This window comes from Pongo pygmaeus, chromosome 6 (assembly GCF_028885625.2).
Source record: "Pongo pygmaeus isolate AG05252 chromosome 6, NHGRI_mPonPyg2-v2.0_pri, whole genome shotgun sequence".
NCBI lineage: Eukaryota > Metazoa > Chordata > Mammalia > Primates > Hominidae > Pongo > Pongo pygmaeus.
This window is the reverse complement of record NC_072379.2, coordinates 46,481,839-46,497,752: the sequence shown is the minus strand read 5'-3', so window position 1 is coordinate 46,497,752 and position 15,914 is coordinate 46,481,839. Positions and strand designations below refer to the sequence as shown.

Below are 15,914 nucleotides of genomic sequence, written 5' to 3'. Positions count from 1 at the left end.
TAGAGATGAGGTTTCGCCATGTTGGCCAGGCTGGTCTCGAACTCCTGACCTTGAGTTATCTATAAATAGCCGGGTGTGGTGGCTCATGCCTGTAATCCCAGCACTCTGGGAGGCTGGGGCAGGCTGGTTGCTTATGTTCGGGATTTCGAGACCAGCCTAGGTAACATGGCAAAACCCCATCTCTACAAAAAATACAAAAATTAGCCTGGCCTATATTCCCAGTTACTTGGGGGGCTGAAGCAGGAAAGATTGCTTAAGCCTAGGAGGTCAAGACTGCAGTGAGCTGAGATTGTGCCAGTGGCACTGTGGCCTGGATGATAAAGTGAGACCCTGTCTTAAAAAATCAGAAGAGAAAAGAGAAAAATCAGTATTATGATTAAGAAGTGAGAATTCCAGGCTGGGCATGGTGGCTCATGCCTGTAATCCCAGCACTTTGGGAGGCTGAGGTGGGTGGTTCACCTGAGGTCAGGAGTTCGAGACCAGCGTGGCCAACATGGCAAAACCCTGTCTCTACTAAAAATAAAACAACTGGCCGGGCGTGGTGGCTCACTCCTGTAATCCCAGCACTTTGGGAGGCTGAGGCGGGCGGATCATGAGGTCAGGAGATCGAGACCATCCCGGCTAACACGGTGAAATCCCGTCTCTATTAAAAATACAAAAAATTAGCCGGGTGTGGTGGCAGGCGCCTGTAGTCCCAGCTACTCGGGAGGCTGAGGCAGGAGAATGGCATGAACCCGGAAGGCGGAGCTTGCGGTGAGCCGAGATCGTGCCACTGCACTCCAGCCTGGGCCACAGGGCGAGACTCCGTCTCAAAAAAATAAATAAATAAAACAATTAGCCAGGCATGGTGGCATGCGCCTGTAATCCCAGCTCCTAGCAGGGGCTGAGGCAGGGAAATTGCTTGAACATGGGAGGCAGAGGTTACATATCATGCCACTGCACTCCAGCCTGGGGAACAGAGCAAGACTCTGTCTCAAAAAAAAAAAAAAAGGAGAATTCTGGTTTTTTGAAAAAAGGATGAATCCTCTGAGTCATTTTCTTCTCTGTCATCAGTAAGTATGCTGAAATAAGAAAACGCCCCTTCAGCAAACGAGGCACCTCAATTAAAGACCACATCCCTGAATTCACATGGAGAGACTACCTGTGGTAATAGGGAAATGAAAATAAGGAAAAATGACTTTTGATGTGTAGCAAACAAGCATGCTCACGGGTCATAAGAAGAACTTACAGAAGTATCTCAAAATATATAAAGAGAATATAAAAGCATTAAACACCAGTTTTTCATCATCTTAGAGTTCCTCTTCTATCAATCTGTCATCTGTTATCATGGGAATTGCTTATCATTGCAGTCTTGTAGTTACCATATATGGTTTTATATGCATTTGAGCCTTGTCGTTATATGTGATTCAGATAAGCTTGCTTGAGGGAGGACCTGTGTAAATTATCCCAAGTCTAAACTGAAAGTTGGAAAAACAACTGAATCCTTATTACTGGTGATGAGTTAATACTATCATATGCATATATTAATAATAAGCATATTTCTGTAGGCATTCCTAACTTACCCAAAGTTACAAAAAAAAAAGATAATTTGAAGATAAACACAGGCATTTTATCAGAATCTGCAAAATGTCATGATTTCAATATAGTGCAAAGATAACCTTAGATTTTGCATAATAAACTTTATTTTAGAGAAAGTACGGTGCAGTTAAGAGCTCAGATTGTGGAATCAGAATATCGGATTCAGATCTCACCTCTGCCACTTACAGAATATTTGACCTTGGGCAAGTTGCTTGGTCTCTTTCGGTGTCAGTTTCTTCTTCTCAGTAAAAGGAGGCTAATAATAGAGTCTGCCTTGTAAGGTTGTTGTAAGGAATAAAGGATATTAAATGCTTAGAAGGTATGTGACACTCCCTTAGCTGTCATCATTATCATTATTCATTTCCCATTCACAATGTGCTGTTTCCTGGTTAAATCCGTAACATGAGTTTTTAGTAGTGGTCTTGATTTTCCTTTTGAAGTATTTACCCCTAAAGATTTATTCAAAATTGACTGCAGTTCTTTTTATGTACAGGTACATTTTAAATGTACATGATATTTAACTAGACTTGAGGTTCTCTTTTTACAGTATTTCTTAAATACTGTCCCTCAAGTATACATTTTCATATGGTAATACAGAGCCATTTTGGTTTGGGGGTGGGAGGAGCTGTGAATTATGACAGTTCTAATTAATATAATTTTGTCTTTAGTAAAAACAGGCCCTGGACAGCACTTAAACCACAGTGAATTGGCAATTCTACTAAACCTACTACAATCTAAAACAAGTGTTAATATGGCTGATTTTGTCCAAGTGTTGAACATTAAGGTAAACTCTGAGACTCAACAGCAGCTAAATAAAATAAACCTTCCTGCTGGAATTTTGGCAACAGGTGAAAAACAGACAGATCCATCAACACCACAACAGGAGTCTTCGAAACCGTTGGGAGGAATTCAGCCTTCTTCTCAGACCATCCAGCCTAAAGTGGAGACTGATGCTGCCCAGGCGGCTGTGCAGAGTGCATTTGCAGTTCTGTTGACTCAGTTAATAAAGGCTCAGCAGTCAAAGCAGAAAGATGTGCTACTAGAAGAGAGGGAAAATGGATCGGGACATGAAGCGTCATTACAACTCAGGCCACCTCCAGAACCCAGCACTCCGGTGTCGGGTAAGTGTGCAGATACCAGACCACTAACATGGCTGCATTACATTGTCTACTCAGTGTTGCTGACTATATATAATGTGTATAGTTCAGTGACATTGCCAAAAGATGTCCTGAAAAATCTCAGGTTACTGGCAATAGGTTGGTTTTTCAGTCTGTTTACTTCCAGGAATGGATTCTTTAACAAATTATCCATGTGAGATAGAACTCATTATGAATGATAAAGATATTTCTAAGGTAAACCTATGGTTAAGAAATAATATTTAACTCCAAATACAAAAGGATGCTTGACTAAGGCATAATTTATGTACACAGTAGCTTTTGTTCCTCAAGCAATGAAGTATACGTGAATTATGCACCCAGCCGTAATTGTCTTTTTAAAGCCAATTACGGCTGGGTGCAGTGGCTCACACCTGTAATCGCAGCACTTTGAGAAGCTGAAGTGGGAAGATTGCCGGAACCCAGGAATTCAATACCTATCTGTGCAACATAGTGAGACCCTGTCTCTAAAAAAAATTTTTTTAATTAACTGGGCATGGTAGCACATGCCTCTGGTTCCAGCTACTTGGAAGGCTGAGGTGGGTGGATCACTTGAGCCCAGGAGGTCAAGGCTGCAGTGAGCTGTGATCACTCCACTGCACTCCAGTTTGGGTGACAGAGCGAGACTGTGTCACAAAAAAAAAAAATTTTTTTTTTTAAAGAGAAGCCATATACAGTAAAATTTACCAGTTACCATAGTACTTGTAAACTTTTTGCTTTTTTCATTTAACATTTTGCCAGAGATGGAACTTCTAATCATCTTTAGAACTATCTACAGGAAACACTGAGTATTTTGAATATTTAGTTTTCCATGGTAACTTTTGACATTGTTTTTGCTCTGTTTCACTTAGGACAAGATGACCTCATCCAGCATCAAGATATGAGGATCTTGGAGCTAACGCCAGAACCAGACCGGCCTCGAATTCTGCCTCCTGACCAACGACCTCCCGAGCCTCCTGAACCACCACCAGTCACTGAGGAAGATCTAGATTATCGGACAGAAAACCAGCATGTACCCACCACCAGTTCGTCATTAACTGACCCTCATGCCGGAGTGAAGGCAGCCCTGTTACAGCTGCTTGCTCAGCATCAGCCCCAGGATGACCCCAAAAGAGAAGGTGGGATTGATTATCAAGCAGGAGACACTTACGTGTCCACTTCAGACTACAAGGACAACTTTGGATCCTCTTCTTTCTCTTCTGCTCCTTATGTTGGCAATGATGGTCTAGGAAGCAGTTCTGCTCCACCACTAGAACGACGTAGTTTCATTGGAAATTCAGATATTCAGTCTTTGGATAACTACAGTACTGCTTCATCTCATTCTGGTGGTCCACCTCAGCCTTCTGCCTTTTCTGAGTCATTTCCCAGTTCAGTAGCTGGATATGGAGACATTTACCTCAATGCTGGTCCCATGTTGTTTAGTGGAGACAAGGACCATAGATTTGAATATAGCCATGGTCCTATTGCAGTCCTGGCAAACAGCAGTGACCCTTCCACGGGGCCAGAGAGTACTCATCCTTTGCCAGCAAAGATGCACAACTATAACTATGGTGGTAACTTACAGGAAAATCCGAGTGGCCCCAGCCTCATGCATGGACAGACCTGGACTTCTCCTGCCCAAGGACCTGGATATTCACAAGGATACAGGGGACATATTAGCACATCAGCTGGCAGAGGCAGAGGCAGAGGGTTACCATACTGAGTATCTGTTTTTCCTCAGGCACATCATTTTTATCTGGAAAGACTTTTCTAGCTGCAATTTAAGGCAGCAATCCAAGAGACTTGAATAATAATAATTCAACAACAGCTTTATTTTTATGTGGAGAAGGGTCTTGCATACAATAGTTTAAAAAAGACAAAAAAAAAACCTTTGCTTAAATTCATGCTGTTCTAAAAACTAGATCTATCGATTGTACATCTTCACAAATTCTAGTTAACAATTTTATTTTGTATTCTTGCAGTTTTAAGTGGATGCTAATTTTAGGGACATAAGCCTTTTATGGCCCTCTTGCAGATCTTCTGAACTATGCACATTTGTGCTTTTTTTGTAAGTTTGGACCAACTTTTATGTAACAAACAGCCCCTCCCCATCTCCAGTTTTACAACAATCAGAAAGGGCACTGATTTATTTGGTATTTTTCTTTTTACAAAGCTACCTTTAGTCAAAGGTCACTGTCAGTCTTTGCACCTGCTTTCAGTGTTATTGTGAAAGGTGTACTTTGTGCTCATTTCAGAAAATAAAACACAACCTTTCTCTTGATGCAACAGTTTTATAAAAAAAAAATGGTCAACGTTATTTTTGTTTTGTTTTGCAGATTATCATAGCCTAGCAAAATGCATTTAAATGAAATAGTGGGTTTTATATGAAAACTATGGGTGGGGTGGGGAGGGAAAGTAAGTGCCTTAACAGGTAAGCTTAAGGTCTGAAAAAAATAGTTAACTTTTACCCCCATTTGTCTTTTAAAGGGAATCAATGCATTAAAAAGGCAAGAAACTCTCAAGTTTCAGGGGCTGCCTGTTCAGTTCCTGTTAGGTCCATTCCCTCTGCCTGTCACACTTTCTCCGTTTCTGCCTGTCTTTGGGCTGTGTTACCTTTTACTACCACCTTTCTCTTGATAGGAGAGTAAGAGCAAAGAAAGGGAGTAGAACTGCAATCAGTACATATTGTTTGAGAAGTTCTAAAAAGTTTTGTCATTTAAATGGTTGAAAGTAATAGCTTCAGGAGAATTTTAGGGTACCATTTTCTTTCAGGCTGCCATATTATCCCTGTTTCCATTTGCCATGGATAATGGGAGGGCCATAGTATAGAAGCAAGAGTTAATAACAGAACTTGCATAAATGTGTTAAAGTTCATGGGGGAGGGGTGGCAACTACCATATTTTAAGTTATGCAATTGCCCTTTTAAGAAAGTCTATTCACTTGTTAACTAGAAACATTGCCTAGATTGAATTTATTGAAGCAAAAAGAAAAGGCAATGAGAGGGAACTTTTATATTCCTTGTCACCTTCTATAAAGTTGATTATGACTTCTGCCAGACTTAGAGCAACAACTTTAGTTCATTTTAACTTTTTTTTTTTTTAATGAAGAGCATCAAAGAATGGAGTAGTCCTTATTTAAACTGTAATGGTGTCAAGTCTCACTGTGTGCACACTCTCACACATACACACACAATTATAATTCTAGAAAGGAACCAAAGGTAAATAACCAGTGTTTCCATTATCACTAAATGGAAAAATTGACTGGAAGTTAGAGTTGTGCCAATTAATCATTTTGTTCATTAACTGTTCTGGTAACTTATTTTTTTTATTGGAATCGTAAATTGGAACAACTGTTACAGAATGTGTATTGCTCCAGTTCTAAAGCCAGTTAACCCTGTGCCCTGTAAGTTATGAACCTTCATTTCAAAACAGTATGTGGGAAGCACTGTAGTTTGATAACAGTAAAATTATTTTAAAGAGGATAATTTACCATTTTACTACTATAAAATAAGTTGATATCAGTTGACCATTTTATTTTTTGATGGACTCTTTTTGTTGGGAGAAAGAAATGAATGGGAGAAAAAATATTTTGCTTTTATTTGAATATTGGTTACTAACAACTTATAAACTACATTGCAGGAAATGAAGAAATATTTTGAAATTAGCAAAATAGCAACAGTATTCAAGTATCTGAAATTTTAATATGGTGAGTCTTAGAGCTTTAGACTTTCCTATAAGTGACAGTATCTAAGTTATTCTTAATAGTCACACTTGATAATTCTGCTGACCATAAGCAGCTAACCTACAGTTGAAGATATTTATGTGACATGAATAGCCTGTGTTTTAAAAATTAAATATTTTATATAAAATTGAACTGTGTTTGGATAGTTTTTCTAATCAGACATTTCAGTTACATATTTATGTTGGGAGAGTGGCTGGGAGGACAGGGAAATTGTTGCTTTGAAATTGAAAATTTGAACTAGAACTTCTAATATTATCCTAAGACAGCATTGCTGTGAGACATACCAGTCTTTTATATGCCACTTAGAAGAAAAAATGTTGCCAATTAAGCCACAATACAATGCTAAGACGTCATCATTTGTAAGCTGCATCCCAGATTCAGACATATTATATGAAAATATATGTCTTATAATTGATGAAATATGATAGTAAAAAATTTTAATGCTTCCCTCCATAGCATTTAATATTTTAATTCAGTGAATTTGGATTAATGGAACAAAGTTGGGAAATCACTAGTTCTGTAGGTTATAACAGCAGTCATCGCTGAAAATTTGAGTGAAATCTAAAGAACACAAAATATTGCTTAAATTTTTTGGAAAAAAGCAGGTAAGTCAGATTGCAAGTTAAGAAGACAAAAATATAAAAGATGTGACCTGCCAAAAGAAGAAAGTATTTATCTTCTCCCACATGAAATTCCCTTTTGTATTTACTGACACAGCAGGTTTTTCTGCATGCAACTCAGTATGTTTCCCACGTCTTCATTATTTGTTGGAGAGTTGCAAGTCATTTGTGAAACCTTAAAATGCCAATTTTAAGGAGTTGTCATTTGTGGAATGTGAAATAAGGTGCTAATTCTAGTTGTGATTCAGAGCTTTATTCTGTCAGCAAATGCATAGTCAGTGCCTACAACATGCCAGGTACTAATCTAGTCCTTGGGGTACATCAATAATCATCAACAGTGTTAAATCATACTTTCAGTGTGCTGACAGTGAGCAAGATTTTTTAAATGTCTGGAGAAGCTAGTGGTATTTGCTACCCTCAGCTGTATCTAAATTGCACCTAAGTGAATGTAGGGCATGAAAATTTGAGTATCTTTTTGAAATTTTAAATTAAAATTTGGATAGAGATGGTTATGGAGAGAAACCAAACAACTGGAAATTCAGTGATAAAATTTTAAGTTGAATCTCGTCAGTTTTTAATGGCCTATTTGTAAGAAATATCAAGACTTCTTGAGAAAAACGAAAAGTGAATACATAAATGCTTAAAATCTGGTACTTCTGAGTTAAAGTATTGCTGTTTGCTTTGAGCTTAATCCAATTTGGGATGATTTTTCATCCTAGGGCTTTTTGTTTTCCTTTTTTATTTTTATTTTTTCTTTTTTTAGGGGAAGGGGACTTGCTTTCTGTTCCAAAAAGGTGAATCCTTCCTGTAGGAGATAGCTAAAAAAAAAAAGCTAAAATACATGTTTTGAATATAGATAGCTAATTCCCTGGGATATAATATCCTTTCAATTTTTTTTTTTGGCCCAGTCTGCCTTTTGATATTTTAAAAGTCTGAACGAGATGTCCCAGTAACCTAAAATTATCCAGTCAGTCTTCTTACTTTACAACTAAGAAAAATAAGGCTTAGAGAGGGGGATTGCCAGAAACTTTGGCAACTGGATTGCCTGTGCTTGTTCCTCTAAGCCATACCTAAATTCTGCAGTAAATACTTAACTTTTTAATAGGGAAATTGCTTCAAAATAACTTGACCAGTGATACAGTAAAATAATTAGACTATTGGACTAATGGTTTAACACAAATGGCTTTAAAAAGTCTGCTTAAAAAACAATTTTTATTTAGAAAAAATAGAAAAATAAAAACATTTTCAAAATCTAGGAGCCTGAAGGGGCTGTTTGTTTCATATATGGATAATCTTTTAAAAGGCAAGTCCTGTATATATTCTTCATTTGTTCAAAGAAGATTGGTTATCAGTAGGCTTGCAAACATAATTCGCTTTTAAGTTCTTTCAAGGTTTTATGCAATAAAACCTATTGATTTGGAACTTTTTTAAAAAAAAAACAACAAAAAAATACTTTCAGGGTTTTGTAATTTCAAGTAGTTTTTTAAGGGGAGCAATAGTTTGCCATTTACCAAAGGCTTCTCCAGATAATTTCTTAAATGTTTCTACTTAAAAATAAAAGCTATTAATATAAGTTGTCATGGGATCCATTTGAAGACAGGGAAAATAGAAAATTTTTATCGTAATGGGAAGAACTTATCCTTTTAATTTTATGGACTAACAGAGTCTGTGGGTCTTAACTCATTTCAGCCTGTTAAATGTGCAATTAAAAATGAATTTTCTAATTCAAATGAGGCTCTATAGTGAATACAGAATCACTCTTTTAAGTTTTTTCCCAGTTAATTTGTTTAAAAGTGTTGTACTCTTTTGCAAGAATGTTTAAAAGTTAAGTCTTGTAGCTGTTAACATCTAATGTATTAATGTAAGCCATTTTTTTTTTACCTTTTTTTAAAGGCTGTATTCAATAGTCTGTAAATAAATTGCCATAACACCCCCAGGCCATTTTTCCGCCTTGTTTGCTTTTTGCTTCTATCCAGAACAGACTTTTTGAAGTAATCTTATCTGATAAAGATGACCACTTGTAATCCACTGTGCCGTGTTTTTTTGGCAAAGGTTAAGATGTGGAATCTTTTTTTTTCTTTTTATAATTAGTACATATTCGGAAATAGGAACACAGAGAAGAATACCCCCAGATAACCACATAGTATTTTGCCTTTGATGGATGTATTTGAATGCATATCTTGGTTTTTTTTTCTTAAAACAATGGGATCATACTGCCCATAGCTTTGTAATTTGAATTTTTTCATTTAATAATATGTTGTGAACATCTCTTGGTATCAATCAGTTAAATTCTATCCTCTTTCCCCTAGTCTGGAATGCAACGTCGACATCATGGCTCACTGCAGCCTCGAACTCCTAGGCTCAAGTGATCCTCCTGCCTCAGCCTTCCAAGTAGCTGGGACTACAAGTATGCACCACCATGCCTGGCTAATTTTTTAAATTTTTTGTAGAGATGGAGTCTTGTTGTCCGGGCTGGTCTTGAACTCTTGACCTCAAGCAATCCTCCTACCTTGGCTTCCCAAAATGCTGGGATTAAAGACATGAGCCACTGTGCCCAGCCCACCCTCTTTTTAATGGTTGTAAATTATTGCTTTATAGAGGAACCATACTTTCACAATTTCTCATTGCTGGACACAATATTTTGGACTTTTCTGTTACAAATAATGTGATGAAAATCCACAAAAATACATACATACACACAAACATAAATTAATTTCCTTGGAGTTGCTGCTATAAAGAATGCACTTTTAAAATGTTTGCTAGATCCAAATCGCTCTAGGGAAAAGTTTACCAGTTTCCCATTCCTGTTTCTTAACTTTTTCGTTTAGCCATGTTGGGTACTTAAAAGTTAGAGATCTTAGTTAGACAGGTGATAAATCATTTTGTTTTAACTCATATTTCTTGGATTACTAGTGAAGTCCAACACTTCATATGTTAGCCAGGTCTTTTATTAACTATTCAGATGTTTGAAAAAAACCTTTAACAGCTGATCCTAATAATATTATGTATATACATATACATAATGTATATTATGTGTATATATAGTATAATGCATACATGTATACATATATAGTATGTATATGTATATATTATATATATTGTATATATGTATGTATATATTGTAAATATATATATTATGTATGTATATTGTATATGTTATATATATATTTGTTATGGGAAAATTTTAATATGTAGTTAAGTCTGTTAATCTTTTCCTTGTTTCTCTTTAGAAAAGCTTTTAGAAAAGCTTTCGTACTCCAAAGTTTTTTAAATATTTACACATATTTTAGTATACATTTAATTCTAAACCATTCTATATTTTATAGATGTTTGTTTTGAGATATGGATCCAACTTTACACTTTCTTTTTTTTTTTTAATCTTTATCTTCTGTTTACAAGTCCTACACTTGTATCATTATAAACTAGGCATCTGACATTATGTGTGTGTGTTTTAAAAATCATTTTATTTTCAATTCCTAGAAAATGTGTACCACATAAAATTTGTCAGGCAGAACTTTAATTGTCCCCTTTTCAGAGTTTTCTATTCCTGTTTATTTTTCCATGTGACTTTCAGAATCCTTTTGATTATTTTCTCAAGTATTCTGTTAGGATTTTAGTTGGAAACATATTAAATGTTTTTAACTTAGGGGATGTTTCCATTGAGAGCTTAGTAGAATTGTTTTTTTACATGTTCCCCATTAAGAGTTCCAACTTTTTTTTTTTTTTTGAGACAGAGTTTCACTCTGCCGCCCAGGCTGGAATGTGGTGGGGTAATCTCAGCTCATTGCAGCCTCTGCCTCCCAGGTTCAAGATTCTCCTTTCTCAGCCTCGCAAGTAGCTGGGATACAGGCCCCTGCCACCACACATGACTAATTTTTGTATTTTTAGTAGAGACGGGGCTTCATCATGTTGGCCAGGCTGGTAAGGGTTCCAAAATTTTCTTCATGTTCTTTTTTTAAGTTTCCAAAAATATTTTTGTTGCTTTTAGATATGGACTCCTCTTAAGTATTATAATATTTTTAACTAGTCACCACTTATTTGTAAAGCTGATTCTTAATTGTTGTTGTTAAACTGGCCACATAACTTTTATTATCATTTTTAATAGTTTTCAGTGAATAAGTATAATGGCATTCTTGTTTCTGATTTTACTGATGTCTGATTTTTAGTGTTTCACTCGTGTAATTTATAGGTTAAAAATAGAATATTATGTTTAAGAAGAATCTTTTTTCATGAAGCCTGCTTATTAGGATCAGCTGTGAAAGGTTTTTTTCAAATGACATTATATGCAATTGCTCTTTTGACCTTTTGATGACAGTATAGAATGTAATAACCATTAATTTAAAATGCTATTATATTCTAATTCCTAACCATGTATTTAGGACTTTGTATCTATGTTTTGTATCTGTGTTAATTTTGATTAACAGGTTATGACAGGTTGGCAGAATAAGCTGGAAAACTAATGTTTTATTTAGAATATAGATCCTGCTGGGTGCCATGGCTCACGTCTCTAAACCCAACACTTGGGAGACTGAGGCGGGTGGATCGCTTGAGCTCAGGAGTTGAAGACCAGCCTGGGCAACATGGTGAAACCTCGTTACCACCAAAAATACAAAAAACTTAGCCGGGCATGGTGGCGCATGCCTATAATCCCAGCTACTCGGGAGACTCAAGCAAGAGAATTACTTGAACCTGGGAGGCACAGGTGGCAGTGAGCCGAGATTGAGCCAATGTCCAGTCTGGGTGACAAAGTGAGACCCTGTCTCAAAAAAATATATATATATATCTATAGATATATCTATAGATATATATAGATAGATCCTGAGAATTACCTGTTTTTTGAAGTTGGAGCTATTTTATTTATAAGCAGATATACTTGGCTCTTGAAAGTAATTCTTTCACGTTTCTATGTCCTTATCTGTTGGTCTGTTGAGAGGTCTGTTTACCAGGTAAATCTTGGTAATTTCCCTTTTTCTGGAAATTCATTCTACCTTTTATTTAAAATGTTTTAAGCCTATAATTGCACATAATCTAAATATTTTAAATACATATTTATAATTACATATACTTTTTGTGTCTTTTCTCTCTTGATTAAACTAGCTAAGGTTTGCCCAGGCTACCTCCATTCTCTCTCTCACCATCCAGGAATAAGAAACTATCATTTATTTTCTAATTTATTTCAGTATTTTTACTTTGATTCCTTCCTTCTACTTCCCTTATTTATTCCTATTTCTTGAGTTGAATAATTGGTCCATTTATTTTTCTTTCACTTCTCATCGGAACCATTTTAATGTTATGAATCTCCTCTGGTTATTTATTTGGTTCCATCCTGTAGGCTAAAAACGTTGTTTTCATCCAGGCATGGTGATTCATGCCTGTAATCCCAGCCTTTTGGGAGGCCAAAACATGAGGATCGCTTGAGCCCAGGAGTTTGAGAGAAGCCTGGTCAACATGGGGAAACCCCATCTCGACTAAAAATACAAAAATTAGCCAGGCATGGTGGTGTGCACCTGTAATCCCAGCTATTTGAACCTGGGAGGTGGAGGTTGCAGTGAGCTGAGATCATGCCACTGCATTCCATCCTGGGTGACAGAGCGAGTGTCTGTTTCCAAAAAAAAAAAAAAAAAGCGTTTTCATTACTGTTTTCTAAATATTTAGTGCTAAAATTTGACTGCTTGATCTGACTTGTTTAGGATAGTATGTTTCTATTTCCATGTGGTTGGGTATATTTTATTTTTTAGTTTTTGTTAACAGTTTGTAGTTCTAATACACAGAGTTAGTGTATGTAGTCTGCTTCTGGAAATTTATTCAGGATTTCTGTTTAGCCTGGTAAGCAGACATTTTGTAACTATTTCCCCGGTGCTAGGAAGGGTATGTTCTTCAGTGCAATTTGTTATCTATCCGTTTAATCAGTGTTAATAATTAAACTGGTGGATTCTCTATATGCTTATTTCTCTCTCAAGTGAGAAATGGAAAATAGAGCCTATAGTGCTGTTATGTATTTTTTTCCTTTATACTTTATTCAGTGCTTTGTATATTTGAATCCCTTTGCTTTTTATATTCAGTGCTATACTCAGCACATAAAGGCTCACAGCTACTTAATTTTTGTCCCATTTATTTACATTTTTTAACATTTTGAATTCTACTATATTCAGTTTTAGCATTACCACAATTACATGGTCTTCTTTTAATTTTATGCTCTCTGCTTGTTTTTTTTCTTCTTAGTGCTAATTGTTTTGTTTTTAATCTTTTCTGAAAAGAATTTTTTTTTGTTTTATTTTGAGACAGGGTCTCACTCATCACCTGGGTGGAGTGCAGTGGCGTGATCTTGGCTCCCTGCAGCCTCGACTTCCTGGGCTCAGGTGATCCTCCCACCTCAGCCTCCCAAGTAGCTGGTACTACAGGTGCATGCCACCTTGCCCGACTTTTTTTTTTCTTTTTTATGTATTTTTAGTCGAGATGGGGTTTTACCATGTTGCCCAGGCTGGTCTCAAACTCCTGGGCTCAAGCAATCCACCCACCTCAGCCTACAAAAATGTTAGGATTACAGGCGTGAGCCAACGCCCCCAGCCAAGAATTTTAAAATTTGCATTTGGGGGCCTTCTCTTAATTTGTAATGTGTACATACTATTTTCTATTCAGCTTTAAATATGTCGAAGACATACTTAAAATGAGTTCTTGAATGAGTAACTTCAGGAATAAAAGAGTTGCCATAGACTGCCTCCTATATGAAATTTGCACATTTTCACTTTATTCTAATCCTCTACTTCTTCCCCTTTTATTTTGTAGTAAGAGTCATGATTTTAGACTCATTTAAAAAACGATGTTTTAGGCCAGACATGGTGGCTCACCCTGTAATCCTAGCACTTTGGGAGGCCGAGGCTGGTGGATCACTTGAGGTCAGGAGTTCAAGACCAGCCTGGCCAACAGGTTGAAACCCCATTTCTACAAAACGTACAAAAAATTAGCCGGGCATAGTGGTGGTGTCTGTAGTCCCAGTTACTGTGGAGACTGAGGCAGAAGAATCGCTTGAACGTGGGAGGCGAAGGTTGCAGTGAGCCGAGATCACACCACTGCATTCCAGCCTGGGTGACAGAGCGAGGCTGTCTAAAAAATAATAATAATAAAAAGCAATGTTTTAGTTCTCTTATTTAACTATTCTAATTATTTCTAAAATGTTATCCAGCAAACATACTTGGGGTAGAATGTTAGACGCATTTATTTTAAGATGAGGAATAGACAAGGATGTCCATTATTAGTTACTGTTCAGGTTCTCAGCATTTTTGAGGGATGGAGGAAGGTAGAGAAGGGTTTGAAAAGGCATAATTTTATTTATTTATTTATTTATTTATTTATTTATTTATTTATTTATGACAGGGTTTTGCTCTGTCACCCAGGCTGGAGTGCAGTGGTGCGATCATAGCTCACTGCAGCCTTGAAATCCTGGGCTCAAGTCATCCTACCGCCTCAGCCTCCCAAACAGCTGGGACTTACAGGCACATGCCACTATGCCCAGCTAATTTTTAATTTTATTCTTAGAGACAGAGTCTTGCTATATTGCCCAGGCTAGTCTCAAACTCCTGGCTTCAAGCAATCCTCCCAAAGTGGGATGCCAAAGTGGGAGGATTACAAGTGTGAGCAACTGTACCCGGCCAGAAAAAATTATTAATGGCAGACTTAAGTGATTGTCTATGTAAAGCACACAAGATAAACTATTATTAGCATTGATAGATTTGTATGAATTGCTAGTAACTTTTACAGTAGTCTCCCCTTATCTGTGGGTATGTGATCCAAGACTCACCACTTAGTGCCTGAAACTGCAGATAGTACCGAACCCTGCATAATACTGTTTTTAAAATCTAATAACCGGGACAGCTACAAGTGACTAATGGGCAGGTAGCATCTACAGCAGGTAGAGCCAGGATGGTGTGAGATTTTATTATGCTACTCAGAACTGCTCACAAATTAAAACTCATGAATTGTTTCTGGAATTTTCCATTTAATATTTTCAGACTGCAGTTGACCTCTGATAACTGGGGTAAGCAAAACTATGGATAAAGTGGAACTACTGTGTGGAGAAGAAGAGGCCATGAATAGCTAAGGTAATTTCGAAGAACAAGATTTTGGATTTGTTCTACCAGATGTAAAGATTCCTGGGACAAATGATTATCTACAAGAAGAAATAGGAAGAGGCAAATTTTGAAAAAAAAATAACACATTTTCATAGATCTGAATGGGAAAACTTTAAAATACTGAGAAAGAACAAATACACTTTGACTAGCAGCTCCACTTCTGGACATATATATATTTAGCTTATTTCTGTCTGTATAATTTTATATATAATTATAAAGTGAAAAAAGGTAAATAAATATTCATTTGTAGGAGAACAGTTAAATAAGATGGATAAAAGTATAGAATGACTCCATTGTATTAAATAAGTATTTCTATATAGTGCATAGAAAGAGTATTTGAAAACTAAAACTGATCGTGGGTTATAATAGAGCAGATTGTTTTAAAAAGAGACTTGTGAGCCAAGACTAAATCCTGGTTTTACTATTTATTAATCTGTATAGACATAGCCAAGCTATTAAAACTCCCTTATTTCTCAGTTTTTTCATTCATGAAGTGGGTACAGTACCTAAAGGTTTGTGTTGAGGATTAAGTAACTGAATAGTGCCTTGTACATACTTCAGGGCTCCCTGAATGTTTGCTGTTGTGACTGAGAGAGGAACTGGGTGGGAGTGGGGAAGGGGGAATTTTGCTGCTGCTTTGATGCTTATTTTTTATCTTAATTAAGAAAAATGTATTTGTAATAAAATAAATTTTTAAGTAGGAATTTATGGGT

The 15,914-nt window shown here is 36.6% G+C and overlaps 1 protein-coding gene across 2 annotated transcripts in view; it reads left to right on the top strand.

Moving 5' to 3' along the window:
- The window catches only part of CDK13 (cyclin dependent kinase 13), a 143,734-nt gene extending 138,742 nt beyond the window's left edge, over positions 1-4,992 (top strand). Inside the window, exons 13-14 of one of the 2 annotated variants that reach the window (XM_054497223.2) lie at positions 2,427-2,699; positions 3,584-4,992. In XM_054497223.2, the coding sequence (XP_054353198.1) occupies positions 2,427-2,699; positions 3,584-4,434 (1,124 nt within the window). In that variant the 3' untranslated portion in view covers positions 4,435-4,992. Of the gene's footprint in view, positions 1-2,246; positions 2,700-3,583 lie in introns of both variants that reach the window. The other variant, XM_054497222.2, reaches the window with a different exon arrangement.
- The last annotated feature ends 10,922 nt before the right edge of the window (positions 4,993-15,914 follow it).